Below are 25,787 nucleotides of genomic sequence, written 5' to 3' on the forward strand. Positions count from 1 at the left end.
TTACTTCTGCTCTTTGTCTCTTTTCATGAGATGCTCTCTGGAGTTCATGTTGGGTCGGAATAATATAATGAAACATTTTGGCACAAAAATACAGATAACCACAGCCCAGCTGGAACAAAGAATGGCAAAGATCTCCATGGCAACTGTGTTCTTTCCACGAGCGCTAAGATAAGCTGGAACAAAGGACACCCAGACACTGAGGAAGGCCAGCATGCTAAATGTGATGAACTTGGCTTCATTGAAACTGTCTGGAAGGTGTCTCACCAAGAAGGCACAAATAAAACTGATAGCAGCCAGAAGGCCAAGATATCCAAGCATGATCCAGAAAAAAACACCTGATGAGCCTTCATTACAGCTAACAATGATGACTCTAGATAGTGTCTGAGTGTCATATTCTGGAAAAGGAGGGGAATGAGATAACCAGAGTACACAGATACATAGCTGGACAAAGACACAAATCCCCATAGCAGAATACGAGACGTTGATCCCTGACCATTTTCTTAACCTTGAGCCTGGCCTGGTTGCTTTAAAGGCTATTGCAACAGTAATAGTCTTTGCCAGGACACAGGAAATGCAGAGTGCAAAAACCATGCCAAATGTCACCTGGCGCAGCAGGCACATCTCAGGCTGTGGATAGCCGATGAAAGCTAGGGAGCAAAGAAAGCAAAAAGAGAGGCACACTAAAAGAAGGCAACTGAGAGACCAGTTATTGGCTCTAACTATTGGAGTAGTTCTGTGGCGGAAAAAGACCATCAAAATGTAGACAGGGATGGTAGAAGAGAAAAGAGCAATGGCTGCCAAGCTTACACCCATTGGGTCTTTGTAGGACAGAAATTCAAGAGTGCGGGGTAGACATCTGTCCTGTTTTTGATTTGGGCACATGTCCCAGGAACATTGTTGACACTCAACGGCATCTGAAAGGAAGCATGAATGTAAAAATCTTTTGTAAGACATATGGATTTGTTATAACACATTATAAACTAGTTACAGTACCTGTCTGATTAGATATTTTCCCTTGAGGACAGTGAGCACACTCATAACAGCAGGAGGGTTTTCCTGGTATTGTCACCTGTTGAAACCCAGAGAGACAACTTGGACTGCACTTGGAGTATGGAACCTAAGATAAATATATTTATGACCTTCATTCAATGCTTTTAGATAATATTACTGGATACATTTTTTTTAAAAATCTTTATTTTTATTGTGCACAAGTTAACAAATCGTCCTGCACTGAGTTTCATTTCGTTTAGTCGGCACATTTTTGTATTGAGGTTAATATACGTTTAAGGCAGTCGCGCATTTTGTGATTGAAGTAGTTTGGGCTTAGGTCAGTCATGCATATCTTGTATGTTTTGCTACATGACAAGCACATGATATGTGAAGCTCAGATATGTATGGTTTATGCGTGTGCTTAGATTTAGTATGTGCCTATGTGGCTCGAGTATACAACAGGTGAGATAAGCACGGATAGTGCCAGGGCTTGTTGTCAGTAAAATAGCAGGTGACAGGCAATCTGAGAGCTTAGCTGATGCTTGTGTTAATGCCTCATACAGTTGTTGGAAGGCTATTATGAGAGTGTTAGACAAAACGTAAATAAAGAGCATGGCTAAGTAACAGAAATAAAGTAAAATGCAATGATCAAACAGTGGATATTACGTTAGAGTTCCATGTTGTTAGTAAAGGAAACAATGCATTTGGATGAACTGTAGTTGGGATGTGCCACTGGAGTCTCTCAAGGCAGGCCGCGCAGACCTCACGGCTGTGCCGCGGATAGCATGTTGACAGTCCCTACCGGATCTTGTTGCCTCATTCCTGCTTCTCTTCGTGTCCGACCTGCATGCCCTGTGAAAAGTTAAAAGGTTGCCAGTCCCGTGGTCTGTGAGCGCACATTGCCTGTGTCTCCGGCTCCGCTGCCAGGGATGGTCGGTAAATGTAGTCAGGCAGTGGTGCGGAGATGGTCACCAGGGTGCTCTAGGTCCCCGTTGGGCGGTTGATTGGACCAGGCTGAGGTGCTATAGACAAGGGCCGGTCAGCCGAGGCAGATCTGCTGCTTGGCAGTGTGAGTTACAGCGTTAGTCCAGGGTTTGAAAGTTGGGGCTGTGTGTTTCAGTACGCCACGTGAGCGCTGGTAGCGCGGTCAGCCGCCATCTTGTTGGTTGGGCGCTTAGGTCTGTTGGCTGCGCAGCCCTGCATCGAGGCCTGCTCGGTATCGGCTTCTTCCAGTGGGGGCCGGGATAACCCCCGCCGGCCCATGGGGGGGGGAAACGGGGCCTGTGAGGGGCATCACACAGTCGCTGGGTGGTTGCCAGGCGTACGAGCAGGGCAGCGGCCGTCTGCCCCGCTCCTCTCTCATGTAGGCCGCATTCTCCAAAGTCTTGTACCACCCGTAGGGCCCCCAAAACTCCCGATCTCGGAGTCCGCAGTGTCACCAACAGCTTCTTGTACCTTTGGGTATCTTTTACAGCTTAATTATTCGTAGTGAGATTATATGTTTTGCTGATAAAGCCCTGCTCAGCCGGAGCCTCTGCAGCATGCGACCGGTCAGCATGGCTGCCAGGCCCCGCCCCCATGACTGGATACATTTTTATATATATATTTTAATATTAATATATTAAAAAACATATCATATAAGAAAATATATCAATATTAAAAAAAATCTAAATATTAAACCTTTTTTATCCATAACCATAATTTGTCCAAAAACATTAAATCATTTGAAAAGTTTATCCAGGAATATTAAATTGAGGATTATTTGTTATTAGAGTACCACATAATGCCATTTTCTTTTGAATGTGGTATATTTAGAAGTCTGTTCATATATATAAACCATAAACAGAATCTCAGAAGATTTGTAAAATTTGTAGCATGTCTTCACTTCTTCACAACAACAGACAACATGAAAAATTTACCCTTGCACCATGTACAACGTTTATGTATTTTCTAGTTTTTTGCCTAATTAATCCGTTTTTAATTTTTTTTTTTGCAGAATTCTGCGTGTAAGTCCTGTCTAAACCAACAGCTTCTAAGAGTAAAATGCTGCTGTTTTTGCATGTTTGTAAGTATTGCCAATAAGAATAAATCATGGCTATAAACCCAGGAAATTAGGTCCTTCCTTTTAATAAACTCACTAACAACCCAGATCAAACCCAGCCTTCTGTCGATCAGCTCAACTCCCACCCCCTTTTATGACATGATTTACTCCTAGTTATATATGTCTGAACAGCAATAAGGGTGAAGCCTTGCAGCAACCACTGGTTAGCAACACTGTATACTTCAGCTCTCCATCTTCCAGTAGTTATACTGCATTGTGCTTCTCACTAGGCTCACATATGTTCCTCTCAGCTGAATCCTTTATCCATGGACTACACATTAAGCTCCTCACAGCTGTATCCTTTTGTTACGACACTCACCGCCAGGTAGATGAAGCCGCCGTTTAGCAGATAATCCCTTTTCTCCAGAAATGCAGTTTTAATCCAGCCGATCGTCAAACTGAACGGAGCACACGAATGCGTCAACTCCCGATCAGCAATTCAGTCGAATTCCTTCCACAGCTAGAAATAACGAAAAGTACTGTCCCAATAATAAATCCCTTCACAAACAAGACCACACTCCGTCTTGAAGGTCAAACAGGAATGTGTTTAATGGGGGCTACCTGCCCGGTATTTATGCGGGTCTCCACAAGGTGGACACTCCCCTAGGGGACCTTGTGGAAGACTGTACAATATATTAGACAGTAGCCAATCGCAGTGGCTTCAACATAAGCCCTTCCCATCTTATCCATAAATCCTTCTTCTTTATCCCGGAGATAATTGGGAAGAAACCCAATTATCTCCCAGGATAGAGACAATCGCCATTTTAAAATACAATGACAAAAATACAGTAAAATACATATTTGCAAAAATACAGAATAAAAAGGGTTCGTGCAACGTATCCCCAGATAGCCTGGATCTGAGTGCATATTTCTACCGAATAGCGCTCAGATCCGATGTACCTAGTCCAATCGCCATGGAGTCAAAGTGTTTCATAAGTCCTTCGTTATACGAATGACTCCATGGGACGGCTATCTGGGTAAAGTCCATACGAATGCTATAAAACTCCTGAACTGACCTGTGTTCGTACGCCTCGACGAAATAGAAGGCGGGCGGCGACTTCCAGCGGTGTTCAGTAGATAAAGTGTCCGTTTTTAGTTCCACAGGATTTGCACCGAACACCGCTGATTCTTCTCGTGTCCCAAAATGGCCACCGCCTCGTGGTCGTCATACGAACGACGACCACCCGTACGAATGGAATGGAGAGGCGTCTGCGGTTAACCACAACGTTCTAATTGGGGCCAAGAGGTTAACCAGCAGCACGCTCCTCTCCTGGATGGCCGTTTGTTCGGCAGTTTCATTCGGTAGTTCAGTATCACACGAACAGGGAAATACGGACAGGAAATCCAACGAAATGAAGGCAACCAGACGAACCAGCAACATAAGTCTATACAGATGGATCTGTCACACCTTTTATGATTAAAAATCCCATTCGGCTCTTCTTGGGCATGTACCTTCTCCACTGCACTTCACATTAGGCTCAATTTTTTTTATTTTTTTTTTTTACCATTTTTCATTTTTAGTGTGCATAGTTAACAATCAGGGTTAATTTGACATACTCACATAATTATTTAAGATAAATTTGCAAGCATTTTATATGGCAAGTCATGAGAATCGCACTTTTTGAGAAATAAAGAAAATAAAATGGAAAAATCAGGCTGAACAACATGTCAAAGAATATAACAAAGACAGCAGCCATACAGAGAAAACAAGACATGGTGAGCTCCTAATAATCTGAAATGCTTGATAACAGGCCAGGACATTATATTAGGCTCCCATTTATATGTATTCCTTCTTATTAATGGTTTCTACTATTATTTCTTGAGCTCATTAATTCAGTTCTCTCTTTTGTTTACATGATTCTCTTTATTTTTTTAATTCCCTAATTATTTTCTTTTGTGTATCTCGAAGCTCTATGGAATATGCAATATTCTGGCTTTGTTACCTTTATCCATATATTACTACTGTGCCCTATATATTGTCTGGTGTGCCATGTATTGATTTTATGTGTTTTATAACTATCTTTATAGACCTTGTGTATCCAAACCTTGCTTGGTTGTTTCCTGTTTATTCTATATTGTTACTTGCATTGTTACTTATGGTGTCAGTATTTTCACCTATCCGTTATAAATCATGCCATACACTACCTGTAAATCCCCTGTGTTCCATTTTATTGAAGTACTGTATAATATCAAAGTAGTTCCACGTGGGGCGCTTGAATTATAAATTCCAACTACAACCTGTTCCAAATTTCCTGTAGCCCCCAGTTGCCAGTTCACAATATCGTATATTGCTGGTGGGTCCCCTTTATCATTGAAGAAAATATGTGTTTTATCATCAGTCTGAAAGTTTATATTTTTGACATAATGGAGTAACTGGAAAAGTAAAAAAATAAATTGTGTAAAAATCTTGTCAAACTTAAGGGCTGATTATTTAGAAACAGTTCTTGGTAAATTGTCTTACTTGCCAAGGTTGAAAAGATGAGATATTGGCACATTGTCCATCATGGAATGGTCCAGCTCCAGGTTTGCATTGAAGGAGACTTTTCAAGGCCCATGCAAAGGTGTAAACACAGGTATAGACATTAAATGGTAGCCTAAAATCTGCTATAGTTTGAGAGCTCTCTAGTTTTTCTCCACCTGTACATTTTTGAGTTGTTCCATTATCCACTTTCACAAACCACTTACACAAAAACATTTGTTCCCAAATAAACTTGGCAAAGTCATCATCTGGATATTTTGAAGGATGAAAGCTGATGAGATACTCTCTGAATCCCAGCATCTTCCCACTGTGCACAGCAAAACCAATAGTGCCTGCCAAGATTTGTTGAAATCTTTTATTGGACAGAAGATTGGATGTTGACCAGGATTCACTGGCTACCCAATGTTTGCCAGACACATTTTGCTTTAGTAACTCTTCCAGCACTGACATGAAATCAAAGGCAGATGAAACCACAACAATAACACTAGCTGTTGACTCTTGTATGGTCTTGACAATCTGTGGGGCATTTCTGTTTGGATGGTTGCTCAAGATGTTCTCAACAAAGGCCACACATGCTCCAGAGTTGAGCAACTCCTGTTTAATCACCTGGATACCAAACTGACCATAATCATTATCAATGGCCAAGAGTCCAATCCATGACCAACCAAAGTGTGTAACAAGCTGAGCTAGTCCTCGAGACTGAAACTCATCACTAGGTATTGTCCGGAAGAAGGATGGGAACTGATTCCTATTACTCAGGATGGGGCTAGTAGAAAAATAACTGACCTGTAAGATACAATCATTAGTTATAAAATATACACTTTGCTTTCCATTTTAAAATGAGATATGATCTGCCTACATTGGTACAAAAAAAATAAATAAATAGAAACTAGATATGTGCAAAAATGTATTTTAAGCTATTTATTTATTTATTTATTCAATTGAAGCTATTCGTCCCAAAAAAAATCCTGCTAATCGTAGAACAAATCAATTACAAACATTTGGTTTGTTCATAAATTAACCTAATCAGGACCAAATCTGAACTGATACATTTTTTTAATCCATTTAAATTTTAATCCAGTTCTGATTCAAAAGTTCTCGTTCCTCGTTTTATCATCCCTATAATTGCTAGTGTTATTCTCCTACCTGTGGATATCTATAGAGTCCCAATATTTGAGCCATTAAGATGGAACGTGTCGATCCAGAGTCACCAATGATACCAGCGAGATGTGTCTTCTCTTTCCATTGGTAATTGGGGATGCTCTTGCTCCCCCCTGATAACATCCAAAGAGTCCCTTCCACTGCCCGTCTCATGGCACCACAAGTGTCAAAAAGTTTGATCCCTAAAGTGATGTTAGGAAGAAGGTTTGGATTTGCATTAATTTCCTCCACTGCAAATATCATGGCTTGTAAGCTCTGGTAACTGTCAAATCCAAACCTTATAGGAGAGAACATAGATTATAAAAATAATCCAATATGCTACAGTAAAACATAAAATTACTGAAAATGTGTACTCAGACTTGTGATAATGTAATAAATGCAAAGCAACATATAAACAAATGATTGAGTTTACTTTCAATGGATATCTTTTTCTTGCTAAATTAAAAACCTATGGGAGAACCTTGAATTAATTTATATTTTAGGGACATGCAAATGGCAGCCATTCTAGTTGGAAGCAAATACTTAAAGTACACATTTAGAAATAAAATTTATGCTAGAAGCTGGAAGAGAGATAGTGACAGGAGGTGTGTGTGGGTTTTATATGCATGGGGTCTACGATGAGATAAATTGGGGCTAGGAGTGAGAGAGCAGAGAAATGAGTGCAGGTCACGAGATGAGAGAAAGGGGTTTGTAGCGGAGAGGAGTTAATGTTGAGTTTGTTGGGGCGTTGAAGGAAGTGGGTGTAAGGAGAGATTTTGACAACAAATGAACATTGCAGATACTTATTTACCCACTACTGCATTTGTAAACAATAAATCCGATATGTAGCATAATAAATCCATACTCTATTATTAAGGCTCGAGGGTTGATCCAGAAAAAGAGCGAAAAGGACTCAAGTCTACGTATTAGATCATGTGAGGTAGGAGAAAAGTAGACACTACAAAAAAAATGTATAATGCAAAAAAAATATAAAAACATGTCTAAAATATATCTATGCATGAATAAAGATAAAAATATAAAAAAAAAAATTGCAATATATGGAAATGTGTTGAGTTCACCAGTATCCCATTAAAACATCGTCGCTGTGATGATGTACTACGTGTGTAGTACAAAAGTGCACCCTTTGGACCCACTTTGATGTGGATCCCCTACTGCATAGACAAGAGGCAAAAGTTCTAGGAGATAACCTGTTGCGACCAGGTTATGGATATGAAAAATGCTACAAAAAAAAAAAAATATTGTGTAGAAAAAATAAAAAAGGTTGCAAAAACAGAGGAAAGTATTAAAAATGAGAAAAATAAAAAAGTTAAAGAGTAAAAATTTGAAAATTTGAAAAAAAGATAGCCAATATATAAGAATAAAATTGTGGTGTATCATCACATGTTCTATATTGAGAACACTCGTGACTTAAAGAGACATTGAATCTAAGATCTAAGTTAATCTGAATCTATAGATCTAAGTTAAAGAAAAGAGGTAGCAGTGCTTTTCAAATAAAAAGCTTCAAATTTATTGGTCAAAGTTAAAAATACAAATCACTCACGAACATGGAATGTGATAAAGCAGCAAATGAGTCCTGGAGGTCTGCAAGTGCGGGAAATGTTGTAGAACTACTGTGGAAGATCCTATCCACCGCCGGTGAGGTGATCTTGCTGTGCTCGGAGAGATGAAACCCTCCTCGCGTGCGTTCCACTTAGTATCCGCTCTGCGTTCCACGGTACTCGGTAGCTGCAGTGGTATCAGTATACGGCGGCATGCAAAAATTGCCTTACACGTTTCGTGACGAATCAGAGTCACTTCCTCAGTGGCTAATCAGTAAGGCAATTTGGCAAACACAAGGGTTTCATCTCTCCGAGCACAGCAAGATCACCTCACCTCACCTCACCTACGAGTATTGGACGAAAGTGCTAATTGGGAAAGTTCCCTGCTATGTTGCATGAGTATGTCTAATCCATGTTTAGGTGCTGGAATGATTGAGTGGCTGTGTCTGCTTGAGCGGCTGTTGGCAGCGCTTGATTTAATGCCTGGAATTTAAATCGAGACAAATTGTCAGCAGCGATGTTACAAACACCAGGTACATGAAAGCAAACTAAAAAGAAACTGTGACATGCGGCCAACCAAGTGAGTTTCCTTAGAAATCTCATGATCATTAAAGATGATGAGTGGCCCTTGTTGATGATATGGTACGTGGCTTGGTTGTCTGAGTAACATCGCACCGCCGACCCTGACCATAAATGACCCCATACCACAGCAGCCGCCACAATGGGATTGATCTCAAAAAGAGATGAGGTAGTGGGAAAGCCTTTCAGATCCTGGACTTCTACAGGCCAACTACCCCAAAGCCATTCGTTCCCATTAATTGCTACAAAACCGGTGGTAGACGCTGCGTCTGACTATATGGTTGGTGTTGTCTCAGACAATCCTGGGAAAAAATGCGTCTATCTCATATATTAGTTTTCCCTTTTCCGTTGCATTACTGAAATAAATGAACTTTTGCACGATATTCTAATTTTTCGAGTATCATCTGTAGATATAATTGTAATTTTATCACATAACAGGAGGCTTCCTATTTTGCATTAACTTTCTTTACTTTTACTCCAGCAGCAAATCTCAATATAAAGTATTAACCAATCAGAATGAAGAAACACAGAGTATGTAAGTCTAGGTCCGCCCACACACTTCCTCTTTCTTTGCTTCTCCAGCAGGATACAGGTCCGAGTACTCAGTCCTGCTGTTAGAATTTACAGCTTTTATTTAATTCCTTGTGGCTACCTGCCCTCTGTCTGTGGGGGTTTATTGCCTGGTGCAATCTCTCCACACTGCTTGGACCCGCGGGAGTTGGACCCGGTGGGTCCTCGAGTGCAATCTTGAATCTTGATAGATACCGAGATTCACACCCATCTTGGATTTCGTTACAGGCTGCATTTTCTCACCAGAATTACACCTACCTGACAGATTTCTGTCAGGTCCGCTCTCACAGATCATCCTGCAAGTGTCAGGACCACTGCAATTTCAGGTGCTTACTTCACTGGGCTGTCTCATGCTATATGCTGCACATGACCATTGGCTTGTATATTGTGCAGCACTACCAATAAGTACCTGATTTAAGTGTCTGCCACATAGTCTCAGAGGGTTAAACTGTTAACTGCTTTGTATTATATTGGTACCTTGTATGGACTAATATTGTGCCTGTTAGTGAAGTCTGTCTGATACAGCTGCGCACAAGGGTTAGCCCCCTGCAATACTATTGGGGTGAGCCCCGATATACCCTCCCTCTGATGCCTGTACCCTGGCCTCAGTGCCAACAAGAAGGGATTTTATTAAGGGTATAACCCTGCTAGCGGTACCAAACTAAGACTTATTGTTTGGGGTGAGCCCCCACTATCGGTACCTCACTGAAATGATGGAGACTTAGGGGCTCTATCCCCTTCGGGCTATTGGAGACTCTCAACGCCTCCCCAAATTTACAATGGTATTGTGACAAAAAGAGATTTTAATGTGTAACATGACACAAGATGCAGAGCCTCCCCCCATGCTGAAATATCTGCCTGGTTGTTGCTGTTTGTACCAAGAAAGAAGCTGGCTGTCTCTTTCCTTGGTGTAAATATCCAAGATCTGCTTTAATGTTAATGCCGGTGGAGAAAGGGACTCCAAGCCCAGGTCATAACACTTAGTATAGTGATCAGCTGTGCAAGTTAGTGGAGGTACCCACAGACAATATTAGTCTGTATCGTCACAAACTGGTGGTAGCAGTGGGATAACTTGCAGTACAGTGATATGAAGAGGCTAAAATTGACTGGAGACCAGAGCTCAGAGACGCAACATGGCTGAGCAGTAAAATGGAGTTTCTGAACCACAACCAGAGACTTCCAGCATCGCTCCTGCAATGTCAACCCGAACAATCAGACTGGCCCAGAGAATGCAGGACTCCAGGGATGCCACAGGCGGCCAAGCAAGCCAGAGGGAGCTGCTAGCAATCGCAGTAGAGGACCTAGCCCGTGAGTATCGTGATCACCAGGTGAATGTGACTGCAGCCATGGTCTCCCCATTAAGCCAGACAAAGGGTCCTCATCTCAAAGTATCAGTGCACAGCTTTTTATGTTTGATGATAAGAAGGATGATATAGATGGGTTCCTGTAGGACTTTGAGTGGCAATGTGAGCTCAATTGCTTGCTGCCAGATGACTGGGTGCAGGTGCTGGATGGGAGACTGACAGGATGAGCCCTGGAGGCCTGCAGAGCGATTCCAAGAGAGAAATGGGGAGACTACTAGGTCGTGAAGCGAGCTGTGCTGGACAGGTACTCTGTCACCCAAGAGTCCTACAGGATAAAGTTCTGGGAGATCCAGCCGACTCCTACCCAGAGTGTGTCTGGAGGTTGACACATGCCCTTGAGGGATGGTGGACCGCGAGTAAGGTGCACTACTGGGAGGACTGTAAGCAGATAGGGCTGCTGGAGCAATTTTACCGTACGAACCCATTCCACGAACGGTTATATCTACGCATTCGTGTATACGAACGACGGACCACCCAGCCCTTGGCGTGTGCCGCTACTTAACCCCGGTCACCTTTGAAAGTACCGAACAACCAACCACCCTACGAGCGGAGCGTGCCTCTAATTAACCACCAAAGGAGCTGCGGTCTGCGGTTAACCACAGCCTAATGGACCGTCGCAGGGCATCCACGTTCGTGTACATTTCCCCGAAGTGAAAACTTCCGAAAGACTCACAAACGAGGACCACCTACATCCTGGCGTGTGGCCTCAATTAGAATGTTGATTTTGTGGTTAACCGCAGGTTAAGTACCCCCTTCCAGGCGGTCTCCGTTCATTTCCCCAATGGCTGGGACAACCATACTGAGAGCGGGGGTTCGTGCAAATATGTAGCCGACACTCGCTCCATGAGTTTTAGGTCGAGGTCCTGCTGTCCATTGACCGACCTTAAAACATGGCCGCCATCACAAGTTCGGGATAAAAGCAACGAATGAGACTTTGTATGACAGAAACCCACGAATTTCACGAATCCCACGAATTTCAGTTCGTTGGATCTGAGTGCAATTCGTATACCTGATGTGCTCAGATCTGAGCTACCGAATGAATAGTCGAACGAGCTGTAGAGCTGTATTCTCATCAAAATGTTGAAGTTATATATTTTTATGCTGTTTTCTATGAAAATATAAAGCATGGTATTTTGGGCGCTTGGAGATAACTAGATTGTATAACTGTTATACAAGCTGGGCGGGTACTATTTTGAATGATACCGTGCCATGCCTGTGTGCCATTAAAGCCAGTTCGTTTTACCCTCAACTCGCGGCCTCGACTCGTGTTGTAGGGAACTGGGAATCCCAGCTTTATTATAGCTGGTGGGATATTCTACACTTACAGGTTTCTACCGATTGAAGCAGCGTTCCACTCTCCAACTTCGGGAACCAGGACATCCAAGTGATCCAAGCTCCTGCTAGACTGGAGGCAATCGTAACACTGTGTTTGTGCCAACACCGCGGATGGTGGTAGCAGGTCGGAGGCTGTAATGGACCGCATTGCACCCCAACCGGGTACCTCTGTCAATGGTTGCTTGTTACCGTGGCAACGCTCCGTGCGGCATGCAGACCGCGAGACTTACTGTGGAGCTGACCGGCACGGAGGAGAAGGGAGCTGACCGGAGCTGCTGTAAAAGTAACAGCTTGCTCCCAGCCCACCTCTTGCACAGCCCATCCACTGGACCACCAGGGAATAATATAGCCCCCCTCCCTGGCCAGGGAGGGGGGACAAAAAAAAAAAATACAAATGTAAATAATATAATAAAATAAAAAATTAGTAATATTAAAAAAGTAAAAAATACAATTTAATATTAAAATTATATTAAAAAAAAAATAATAAAAATGCCCAAGGGTACACCGAGGTTACACAGTCTGCATCACATACACAAACACACTCTGCATTATATACACACACTGCATTATATACACACACTGCATTCATATACACACACACTGCATTCATACACACACACACTCTGCATTATACACACACACACAGCATTCATTATATACACACACTGTAAATACACATTCAATTAATATAATTTTGTGGGGATCTAATTTGATTTAGAAATTTACCAGTAGCTGCTGCATTTCCCACCCTAGTCTTATACTCGAGTCTTAGTTTTTGGGGGTAAAATTAAGGGCCTCGACTTATATTCTGGTCGACGTATACTCGAGTATATACGGTACCTATGAATCATTACACAGAATACAGAATAAATCAGACAAGTAACAGTAAACAGTCACAAGGACAAAATACTCTGACCTGTGCATGGCTGAAACAAAGAAAGAGGAAGTGGTGTGTGTGACAGGTCCTTTTGTATAACATTGAAGTGTTTTTTTGATTGGTTGTTCTCTTATGATCTGTGCTGCTGGGAGTTTCAGTAAAGAGAGTTATGCAAATATGAAGCCTCCTTAGATGTGATAAAATTATGGTTGTACAGACATATAGTCAAATTCTAGTTTTTGTTCTAATTTTGTTTTAATCAGAACTTGTACAATTGTCTCCATCCTTAAGGGGTTAAGCTTTGAAAATAACTAATAAAAATGTTTCTTGTGTGATTTTTTTCTTTACTTTTACATGTATATTAAATATTTAGCAATTGACATTACAATAAAGTGCAATCCTGTCACAGTCATGGCACACTTTGCATTAAGTTCCAGGATACAGCTAAACAGAGCAGAATGGATCCTACATTTCATTTTTAAGACCTTACACAATATGTTAAATATTTTGGGTAGTTAAACCTATTGACTATCTAGGGTTGAACAGTGTATAGGTGTTTGGAAAAATCCCCCTCTCTGTCTCATTAGAATTATTTACCTGTTAGTGTAGGACTCATCTAAGAGGTTTTGCCGTGACGTGGCAGGTGAGCTTACACTTTAAATAGCCACTGGAGTGATGCTAAGGAAAATTCCAGTAATTTAAATGTTCATAGGGATTTGGTTTTTACAATATCAAAAAATCCTGACAATTCCCTTTTAATAACAGTAAAATAAGTGCAGATGATTCTTGGAGTGAGAATGACATATATTTGGGGAAGATTTTTCCACTCTGTGCCAAACTACATGTCAAATGAGATTATCATATTTCAACTTACAATTTGCATTTGAAGTCCGGTCTGTTCCTGAAATCCATTCCACTGTAGATGCTGTCAACATGGATTAAAAAGGTCCCTCCCAAAACAAAATCCCCCGGAAGACTCAGGTTTCCAGTGATAAGCGGTGGAGAGAGGTAGCAGCCCGGGTTTGACCGACCATCAGTAGGAACAGTTGCAGCAGGGGTACATAGCAGCACCAATAGCATGCAGAGGAGCAAAGGCATGGTTATATCTGATGAGTCCTTAGTCATGGACATTCAGCTTTTTATTACAAACACAACTGCGGGATTAATTATCTCTGATTGTGTTACACGCATAAAGTTTTTGGACTTCTGTAACCTGTTTTCCACAAACAGATGTGTTAAACACTGCTTGGTACAATAGAACACACAGTATATAGTCCTCAAACCTTTTATACAAGGTGGATAGACACATATAGCTATAGATAGAGAATAGAAAGATGGCGTTTGTGAGCATGCTGGGACATTTCTAAACTAGCAAACTGTATAATTCACTCGATACAATAACCCTTTCAGAACCCATCACAAAGATTCCCTGCTGCTACTCACCAGATTTGGAAACAAAGTTGTTTGAATACTAGTCCTCAACTAAAGGCTTGTAATCTATAACTGATTCGAGACAGATTTAACTGTATTCAAGCATTAGCAAAAACTATGACAGACTAGTAGGATATAAAAGAGTAGAACACATAGTATGTAGTCCTTAAACCCTTTATATAAGATGGATAATCACTTGGTAATGGGATCTTGGGAATCTGTCCGCTCAACCTAATATTCTAAACTTTGACCATAACAAACTGACCATTTACCATCACAAGGAACCTGCCTGTTTAGCTGAGACCACAAGAATGATGTGTAACTATGAGACTCAAACACAGAATGCAGGGATATTATCCTGAGTCTGTTTCTCTGCTGTCTATTTAAGACCCAATGTAGAGTGTCTTCACAGACTGTCACTGTCACACTGTCTTCCAACGTCACATGTGAATGGTGTAGACACTATCAGCCTTATAGTGATACAAGAAGGTTCTGCAACATCTTTCTCATAAATATAAAACCACAGGTAAATGCTTGCTAATATATAGAGCAGCCTCATCACACACTCAGATGTGTTATTTACTCTCTCTCTCTTTCTCTCTCTTTCCATGACCTCTTATATTTTATATCTAACTTGATTGCTGAGAGGACATATGGGAATGAAACATTTAATTACATATAATGGTCTTCTGATAACCATGAAGAATTAGGGAACACATCATAATCTCAGAAGACCTCCAATGATCTAATTACCGGCGGTATCAGGAGAATATGCGAAGTTGAATATGTCTAATACTAAGCACAATATATTTACCAATATGAATACCGCACTCTCCTGGATCCTAGAAGTAATTTCAGAAGGTATCCCATGCAGGCGAAAAATTTCTTTAGCAAATATCTCCGCCAATTCAGGAGAAGTCGGAAGTTTAGGTAAAGGTACGAAATGTGCCATCTTGGTAAACCTATCAACCACCGTGAGGATAACAGTGTGCCTTTTCGAAACAGGCAAATCCACAATAAAGTCCATCGCCACACAGGACCAAGGTTTCTCTGGAACTTCCAGAGGATGTAGAAGGCCACACGGAAGCGAATGTGGTAGTTTAGTCTTAGTACAGACCTCACAGGCTCCGATAAAATCCTTAATATCCCTCCGTAACGAAGGCCACCAGAAATCCTTAGAGATCAAGGAATAAGTTTTGCGGACGCCCGGATGGCCAGCCACCTTACTCTCGTGAAGACACTGTAAGAGCTCCAGTTGGAGTTCAGGAGGAACGAAGTGTCTAGACGCAGGAGTCAGTTTAGGTGCCAGATGCTGCAAGCTCCTGATCTGATCAAGAAGCGGAGAATGGATTTTGAGAGTTGTGTTAGCGATAATGTTACACTTGGGTACTATAGAGGACAAAACCGGCTCAGATATGGCAGAAAGTTCATATTGGCGAGACAAGGCATCAGCTTTAGAATTCTTAGAACCAGGCCTATATGGGAGTATGTAGTTGAAGTGAGTGAGGAATATAGACCAACGAGCCTGTCTCGATGATAATCGTTTAGCCTCCCCAATATAGGATAAGTTTTTATGGTCTGTCAAAATAGTAACAGGATGCAAAGTCCCCTCCAATAAATGTCTCCACTCCTTTAAGGCCATGATGACCGCTAGGAGTTCCCTGTCACCAATGTCATATCTGCTCTCAGTACCTGATAATTTTTTGGAAAAGTACCCACATGGATATAATGGTTTATCCACACCCAACCTTTGGGACAGAATGGCACCTATACCTGTCTCAGAAGCGTCAACTTCGAGTAGGAAAGGCAGAGTAGTATCAGGGTGAACTAAAATTGGTGCGGAAGCAAACAGCTCCTTGAGAGTCTTAAAAGCCAGAAGTGCTTCAGTAGACCAATTCTTAGTATCAGCCCCTTGTCTGGTCATATTGGTGATGGGAGCAATGATAGAGGAGTATCCCTTAATGAAACGTCTGTAGTAATTAGAGAAACCAATAAATCTCTGAATAGCCTTGAGACCCTTAGGTAAAGGCCAATCTAAAATGGATTGGAGCTTCTCCGGATCCATTTCAAACCCCTCTCCAGAAATCACGTAACCAAGAAAGGTAGTTTGGGATTGGTCAAAGCTGCATTTCTCTAGTTTGCAGTACAAGCCATGCTGAAGAAGTTTGTGTAAAACCCTTCTGACCTGTCCGTGGTGAGTCTCAATCTCCCTGGAATGTATAAGTATATCATCGAGGTATACAATAACACAGTCATGTTGAAACTCCCTAAGAACTTCATTAATTAGATCCTGAAATACCGCCGGGGCATTACAGAGACCAAAAGGCATTACAGTATACTCATAGTGCCCATATCGAGTATTGAACGCAGTCATCCACTCGTGTCCCTGCTGAATTCTCACCAAGTTATAAGCACCTCTAAGGTCTAACTTAGTGAAAATCTTAGAACCCTTTAATCGATCAAAAAGCTCGGTGATCAAGGGCATCGGATAGGCATTTCTAATGGTTATCTTGTTCAGGCCTCGGTAGTCAATGCAGGGTCTTAAAGAACCATCCTTCTTTTTAACAAAAAAAAATCCAGCCCCAGCAGGAGAGGAGGATCTCCTAATGAACCCTTTGTCTAGGTTTTCACGAATATACTCCTCTAAGACTAAGTTCTCATTCGTAGACAAAGGGTATACATGACCCCTGGGAGGCATAGTACCAGGAAGTAAATTAATTTTGCAATCAAAAGGCCTATGTGGTGGTAAGGTATCAGCCTTTCCCTTGTCAAATACCGCCTTTAAATCTAGATACAAGGACGGTATCTGTAATTTAGTAGAGTCGGTAGAGTTATTAAGTGTGTTAACACTACAGAGAGGTGACACTTTCTTTAAACAACTCTCTTGACAACCCTGACCCCACAAAACTATTTCCCCTGATTTCCAATCTATAACGGGGTTATGTCTCTTAAGCCAGGAGTATCCCAGGACTATGGGAACAGAAGGAGATGAAATGAGTAGTAGAGATATCTCCTCCTTGTGTAGAATACCAGTAGTTAAGTTAAGAGGTGTGGTCTCCCGGAAAATCACAGGCTCAACTAAAGGTCTACCATCAATGGCTTCAACAGCCAAGGGTGTCTTCCTTAAGTGGGATGGGATAGCGTGTTTGGTGAGAAAAACTTGATCGATAAAGCTCTCAGCGGCTCCGGAGTCTATCAATGCCATAGTCTCTAAGGTTCCCCTCTCCCAAGTTAAAGAGACGGGTAATAGGAGTCTATGTTCTTTGTAGTTATGAGTAGAGGACAAAATCGAAACACCCAAGGTCTGTCCTCTAGAGAAACTTAGGTGCGAGCGTTTCCCGGACGACTGGGACAGTTCAAACGTAAGTGACCTCTGACTCCACAATACATACACAGTCCCTTCTCCTGTACTGTCTCTCCTCCTCTGACAGGCGAGTAAGGCCTAACTGCATAGGTTCTGGAAACTGTGGAGTTTTGGTTTCAGGACTTTGAAATGATGGAGCTAGTCTAAAGGAAGATCTACCGGTTCTATCTCGAGTGTTCTGCCTCTCCCTTAGACGTTCGTCAATGCGAGAGATAAAGGAAATTAAGTCCTCCAAGTTCTCGGGAAGCTCTCTTGTCGCTACCTCGTCAAGTATTACATCGGATAATCCATTTAAAAATACGTCTATATAGGCCTGTTCATTCCACTTCACCTCTGCCGCCAAAGACCTGAACTCTAGTGCGTAATCCACAAGTGTTCGGTTGTCTTGTCTAAGGCGCAACAGTAATCTAGCTGCATTGACCTTCCTGCCAGGGGGGTCAAAAGTTATTTTAAAAGCAGCTACAAAGGCATTATAGTTATAGACTAATGGATTATCATTCTCCCACAACGGATTAGCCCATCTCAGAGCCTTCTCAATGAGTAAGGTGATAATAAATCCCACTTTTGCCCTATCAGTAGGGTAGGAACGGGGCTGTAGCTCGAAATGAATACTGATCTGGTTCAAAAAGCCACGACACCTCTCAGGAGAACCAGCATAACGTACAGGTGGGGTAACTCGGGAAGAAGCACCTACAGTAGCTACCTCTAGCCCTGAACCCACGGGAGGAACAGAAGTATTACGCATCTCCTCAGGTGGATTAATAGGACGTGATAGTAACGCCTGTAGTGCTAGTGCCATCTGATCCATCCTATGCTCCATGGCGTCAAACCTAGGATCAGGAGAACCAAGCTGACAATTTGTACCTGCAGGATCCATGGCCCTGTCGTAATGTCAGGATCGGGTCAGGGATCCAACACGCAGGGTACAAAGAGTAGCAGATACGTATACTGGACCTTAGAATGGCCGGACTTAACGTAAAACTACGTATAGAATGGTCAGGGACAAGCCGAGGTCGAGGAAACGAGAAGACAGATAAGCGAGAGACAAGCCGGGTCAAGGATAACAGAAAGACAGGTAAGTAATAACAAAGCCGGGTCAGAACCAAAAGACAAGAGGATACAAGAGCACTGTGTGACTAGGCTGACTAGAACCACGACAGGGCAATGAGTGAATGGGAGAAACAGAGTTAAATACCCTGGATCAGTGATTAGACCCGCCTCCGACGAGTCCTGACTGGCTTCCAGTCAATTGAGTGACAGGTCGGTCCGGACTGACGTCATGACGTCGAGCACTGTGCGTGACGTTATAAAAGGGGACGGATCCCTCGCGGCCGGCGTGTGAGTGACTAGGAGAGCCGCGAGGGATGGAGGAAGCAGCCCTGCCGGAAGGATAAACTACTAAGTTTCTACCTCTTTCGGAGGTAGAGACCTCAGGTACCCTGACACACACACAGGTTAAAATTGCAATTAAAGGTTATTTTCCCTATACCTGTGGCTTTTTAAATTGAAATTAGTGTCTGTGTATACTTAGTCAATGAGTTTATTAGCTCTCACGTGGATGCACTGAGCAGGCTAGATACTGAGCCATAGAGAGCAGAAAAGAACTGTCAAAAGACCTGCGTAACAAGGTACTGGAACTTTATAAAGAATGAAAAGGATAAAAAAATATATCCAAATCTTTGAAAATGCCAGTCAGTACTGTTCAATCAGTTATTAAGAAGTAGAAAATCAGGGTATCGCTTAATACCAAGCCATGGTCAGGTAGAACAAGAAAGATTTCAGCCACAACTGCCAGAAGAAATGTTCGGGATACAAAGAAAAACCCACAGATAACCTCAGGAAAAATATGGTGTGGTTGTTTCAAGGAGCACAATACAACGGTACTTGAACAAAAATGAGCTGCATGGTTGAGTTGTCAGAAAGAAGCCTTTACTGCAACAATGCCAAAAGAACGCCTAATTACAGTATGCCTGACAACACGTTGACATGCCTCACAGCTTTTGGCACACTGTCATTTGGAGTAACGAGACGAAAATAGAGCTTTATGGTCACAACCATAAGTGGTATGTTTGGAGAGGGTGCAAGAAGACCTATAATGAAAAGTATACCATTGACACTGTGAAGCATGGTGGTGGCTCACTGATATTTTCCTTTTTTTTGGGGGGGGGGGAGGTGAGGCACTGGGAATCTTGTGAAAATTGATACAAGATGAATGCAGCATGTTATCAGAAAATACTGGCAGATAATCTGCATTCTTCTGCACAAAGGCTCTTGGACTTTCCAGCATGACAATGACCCTAAGCACAAGGTCAAGCTGATCCTCCAGTGGTTACAGCAGAAAAAGGTGAAGGTTCTGGCGTGGTCATCACAGGCTCCTGACTAGAGTTGAGCGAACCCGAACCGCAAAGTTCGGGTTCGTACCGAACATTACAGTTTTTGGACCCCGGAACCGAACACGGACATTTCGGTGTATGTTCGGGTTGGAGTTCAGTGTTCGGCGATTTTAATGACACGTTTTGAAAGGCTGCAGGGCAGCCAATCAACAAGCGTTTGACTTGTTTGCCCTTAGAAACCATCACAGCCATGCCTACTAATAATATGTGATTGGCCAGTGCAGTATGTGACCCAGCCTCTATATATAAGCTGGAGTCACGTAACGCCGCATGTCACATGAGCTCTTATTAGTGTAGGGACAGGATGCTGCAGCTGTGAGGGACAGCTTAGGAAAGAATTCTGGTGTTGAATCTGCAAACTACAGCTATTATTCAAACTACAGCGATTATTTAAACTAGAGCAATTATTTTAGTGGGTGCTACACTACATTTTTGTACCCTGTCCTAAGCCCAATGCAACAGAGAGTGCAGTGCACTTGCAACTGCATGTGTGCCAGGCACATAACTTTAATCCTGTTCTGGTAGCTCAGTGGGCAACATCTAGGCATTTTTAAATACTGCAATTTTTGGGGTGCTAAATAGTACATTTGCGTACTGCATTTTTTGCAGTCTAATAAAACCCTTAATACTACTGTTAAAATCACACTTTTTTGTGCTAAATAGTACATTTGCGTCCTGCGGTGCACTTCATATCTGAGAGTCAAATAGAACCGTCAAACAATGTGCTTACAGCGCACTTTGAAAAATTCTAATTTTTTTGGGTGCTAATGCTAAATAGTACATTTGCGTTCTGCGGTGCACTTCATATCTGAGAGTCAAATAGAACCGTCAAATACTGTGCTTACAGCGCACTTTGAAAAATTCGAATTGTTTTGGGTGCTAATGCTAAATAGTACATTTGCATCCTGCGGTGCACTTCATATCGGAGAGTCAAATAGAACCATCAAATGCTGTGCTTACAGCGCACTTTGAAAAATTCTAATAGTTTTGGGTGCTAAATAGTACATTTGCGGCCTGCGGTACACTTCATATCTGAGAGTCAAATAGAACCGTCAAATACTGTGCTTACAGCGCACTTTGAAAAATTCAAATTGTTTTGGGTGCTAATGCTAAATAGGACATTTGCGTCCTGCGGTGCACTTCATATCTGAGAGTCAAATAGAACCATCAAATACTGTGCTTACAGCGCTCTTTGAAAAATTCTAATTGTTTTGGGTGCTAAATAGTACATTTGCGGCCTGCGGTGCACTTCATATCTGAGAGTCAAATAGAACCGTCAAACACTGTGCTTACAGCGCAGTTTGACCCATTCAAATTTTTAGGGTGATAAAAAGTAAATAAATTTGGGGTGTGCACTTCATATCTGAGAGTTAAATAGAACCGTCAGATACTGTGGTTACAGCTCAGTGTGACCAATTCAAAATTTTTTGGTGTGTTAAATAGTACATTTGCGGCCTGCACTTCATATCTGAGAGTCAAATAGAACCGTCAAATACCAATATAACAATATTGTAATTCGGGGGCAATACCCTACAAGTCAAACTGAGAGGTCAGTTTATAGGGAAAACTGTTGCCTGGATACAATTCTAAAACAATTCCCATATGTCCTTTGCAGAGTTTACATGCTGGAAAAACACAGGTGCCAACTACTGTGGCTTTCTGCAGTGTGCAGACTGGTAAGGAGGGCAGGGTTGAGGAGTGGGTGTAAGATGATGTGGAGGCACAGAGGCACCAGCACAGGATAAGAGGGAGCAGGGTGCAAAAGCGGAGCAGCCGTCCCCTAGTGCTCATCGACATGTATTAGCTCGAGAATTACCACAGTTATCCGAGTAACAGATGGAGCGATCAAAGGATCCATAATAGAGTTGAGAGAACCCGAACTGCAAAGTTCGGGTTCGTACCAGATTTAACAAGCCATTCGAAGTTTCACATTGAGGGCAGCAGTCCGGTGACCGGGACCCAGACACTGTCTGGGCGGCGGTCGGACGACCGGGACCCAGTATGCCTGATGTTGAAGTTAGGAGTCCCAGTGTGGAATGGATTAGCAGGGTCTGGTGCAGGGTAACCGCATGACCCCTGGTGTTGAGCACCAGCAATTGTGCGGCCACATACCAGGACCCTGATGCAGCTTCAGTAAAAAGACCACTGGATACCAGAAGCCATCACCAGACTGATCCGCAACTTGGAACAGGATGTGACATTCACTGTAGCGGCTATTCGCACTTTCAGCGTTCTCACTCTGCTGCTGCTCGCCTGTCTGCACTGCAGCGTAACTTTGGCCTTCCCGCTCACCACCTCATATGCGATGTGCCCACAAGGTGGAACTCCACCTTGCACATGCTGGAGAGACTGTGCGAGCAGCAGCAGGCGATAGTGGAGTGTCAGCTGCAGCACGCATGGGTCAGTCACTCTGCACCAGACTTACCCTCCAATTGATCCTAGTTAAAGGATTTCAAGTGGACTCCTTACAATTACAGGGCCTCTAAAGAGTCCTGTATTGTTATTTGTTGTCACTACCTCCCCGCGTCGGGAGTGGGTAATTTGCACGCCTGCTGACTTCCTGGGATGTGGTAGCCATTTCTCAGGCTCCCTCTCCGGAATCACCCTGTTACCCGTGGTCACCATGGTAGGCACAGAAAGTCCATGAAGAGTTGATAGGGCAGACACCGTATGCGTTGTCACCGTCACGGAAACGTGCGATTGGCCCAAGGTGCCTGCGCAACTAAAAGATCTCCACTAATAGGTAGCTGATGGAGGGGGGGCCCTGTGCTGGTCCCTTCTCTTCCCCACTCTCTGGCAGACATCTGGCAGTACTGCCTCAGATCCTGAGAGATGCCTGGCCAGAAGAAGCTGTGGGTGAGCCGAAACGCGGTCCGGCTTCTGCCCAAATGCCCTGCCAAGGGGATATCGTGAGATAGCTTCAGCAGCTCATACCCATACTTCTTGGGTCTGGGGCTGGCGGTCTCTCAACAGCCGTGTCGTTGGGGAGCCCATTGAAAAAGTGCTCTAGCATGACGAGCAGGGTGATCTCCTCCGGGAACTTGGCTTGATGGGAGTTGAGCCAGTTCTTGGAGGCCCTTGAGATGCGGCATGCCCACTCCGCTTGGGAGTCCTTCTCCACTTTCCGGGTCTCCCTATACTTTCGGCGGTATTGCTCGGGGGTGACCGCATAGCAGGCCAGAAGGATTTGTGTAACAAAGGGATAGTCTCTGATCTGCTCTTCTGGTACAGTCTGGTAAATATCCGCTGCCTTCTCCACTAGTTTGCTGGCCAGGATGGTGACCCAGTCGCTGGGGTCCACGTCTTGGAGTAGGCACTGGCTTGTAAAAAGTCATCAATGCCTTCTTCTGCTTCCTTGAACTCTTTGAAGGCATTGTATGGTAGCTTGTGAGCCAGGGTGGTTGTGCTTCCCAGCGCCCTCTGCTCCCTTCTTCCTTCATCTGGGTTCATGTAGGTCACCCTCTGTCTATTGGCAGGGACATAGGCTTGCACCTCGAAAAAGGTCCTGCTGACAATCTCCTCTGAGGGTGGCTCTTGGTAATATGTCAGGCGCCGTTCCACCTCTTTGCGCACTTCCTCCTCATCCCCGGCCCCTGGCTGGGGTTCGTTGCCTCACTGTGTGCCTGGTCGTCCTCCATGAGCACAGCAGTCAATTTGGCCTTGTTACGCCCACCAGGCGTTATTCCTCTGGCTCCACACAAGTCCTGCAGTGTAGGTCGCTTTAGAGCACTGTAGTCCATGGGTCTGTTGGCAGGGACATGGGATCCCACCGCTTGCCAACAATTGAAGCGGGATTTGGGTACCCGATGGTTATCCCCTTTGATTAGAATAGATCAGATCCATTTCCCCAGTAACCGGATGGAACACAGTTCCAGGATCCAACGTTTGACAATCTTTATTTGGGTACACAGCTTTGCCTCCTGTTGCCTCCTCCTCCTACTCCGCTTCCTCCTCCTCTACCACCTCCTCATCCGGTCAGCGTAACACCTTCACCACCAACTTCAGCACAGCCAGGGGGAATCGACAGCAGGCTGTTTTAAAACTCATATGTTTGAGGGGAAAACCCCACACCGCGCAGGAGCTGTGGACAGGCATGGAACAACAGACGATGAGTGGTTGTTGCAACTGAGCCTAAAGCCCGGCCTGGTGGTGTGCAAAATCTCAGAGCAGCTCTGGGCCTAGCCGGTTTGACGCACATCCCTTGCCTGGCGCATGTGCTGAATTTGGTAGTGCAGAAATTCCTGAAAAACTACCCATATATATCACAGCTGCTGCAGAAAGTGCTTGCCGTCTGTGCGTGCTTTCGGCGTTCTCACTCTGCTGCTGCTCGCCTGTCTGCGCTGCAGGGTAACGTCGGCCTTCCCGCTCACCACCTCATATGCAACGTGCCCACAAGGTGGAACTCCACCTTGCACATGCTGGAGAGACTGTGCGAGCGGCAGCAGGCGATAGTGGCGTTTCAGTTGCAGCGCGCATGGGTCAGTCGCTCTGCGGAACAGCACCACTTCACCTGCAATGAGTGGGCCTCCATGCGAGACCTGTGTCCCATGTTGCGCTGTTTCGAGTACTCCACCAACATGGCCAGTGCCGATGACGCCGTTCTCAGCCTTGCTTCAATGTCTCCTTGAAAAAATGCTTCGGGCGATGATGGAAGAGGATGTGGCACAGGAGGAAGAGGAGGAGGAAGAGGGGTCATTTCCATGGTTCTCAGGCCAGTCATTCACAAGTGGCTCGGAGGGTGAGTTCCTGCACCAGCATAGGCTAGGTACACAATTGTCCAGCATCTCCACGCTGTCCCATGGAAGTGTTCAGCTGTCCATCTCCCAAACACTGAAGTTAAAGAGGAAGTACCCACCTAGCCACCCGCAATCCCTGGCCCTGAATGCCAGCATTTCAAAATTTGTTGCCTTTGAAATGCTGTCATTCCATCTGGTGGAGACGGACAGTTTTACAAACCTGATGGCGTTATTGGACTGCAAGAAATGCACCGCAGGCCTCCAATGTTTCTTTTTTTTATATGTCCCAATATTTTGGGGGCTACCCCAATTAAAAAAAATCTATATATATATATATATAAAAAACAGTGTTGGCTACCTCCTCCACCGCTGCTTCCACCTACACCACCATGGTCACCGCCTCCTCAACCTATGAGTCACTTAGTATAAACTATGTACACAATAGCAGAGGCTTGTGAAGGCCTTTTCTCCATGCATCAGGAGTTGAGCTCAGTTTGAACAATGAAAGAGAATACCTTGCACTCCAACCCTCTCTCAAATTGATAATTATGTTGATCCTCCTGACAGCCATGCTTTAGATTTTGATTTATGTTCTTCCAAAGCTAAAATCAAAGATTCCACCTAGTGCTATTTTATGGCTCAGCTGCATTTTGAATTTGTATGTATTTTATGTTATTTAAAGTGATTTCCCTATCCACATTTGTTTGCAGGGCACTTGTCCTACTCTTACCCCCATTTTACTTCCTTTTGCAGCCCTCTAGCCCTTTCCAGGACTTTTTTTAGAGGCATTTTAGTGCACAAAAGTTTGAGTCCCCATTGACTTCAATGGGGTTCAAGTTCGTGGTCAAATTCGGGGTCAAGTTCAATCC

At 43.5% G+C, this 25,787-nt stretch overlaps 1 protein-coding gene across 1 annotated transcript; it reads right to left on the minus strand.

Annotated features, from left to right (window-relative positions):
* On the minus strand, positions 1-23,922 carry LOC134601924 (extracellular calcium-sensing receptor-like). The gene is made up of 7 exons (XM_063446430.1): positions 23,799-23,922; positions 23,323-23,485; positions 6,717-7,008; positions 5,553-6,356; positions 5,330-5,464; positions 994-1,117; positions 1-914 (listed from the first exon to the last, which is right to left on the minus strand). The coding sequence occupies exons 1-7, from the start codon at positions 23,920-23,922 to the stop codon at positions 1-3; spliced, it is 2,556 nt and encodes an 851-aa protein (XP_063302500.1).
* Between the last annotated feature and the right edge of the window lie 1,865 nt (positions 23,923-25,787).

The sequence above is a fragment of the Pelobates fuscus genome, chromosome 3 (genome assembly GCF_036172605.1).
Source record: "Pelobates fuscus isolate aPelFus1 chromosome 3, aPelFus1.pri, whole genome shotgun sequence".
Classification (NCBI taxonomy): domain Eukaryota; kingdom Metazoa; phylum Chordata; class Amphibia; order Anura; family Pelobatidae; genus Pelobates; species Pelobates fuscus.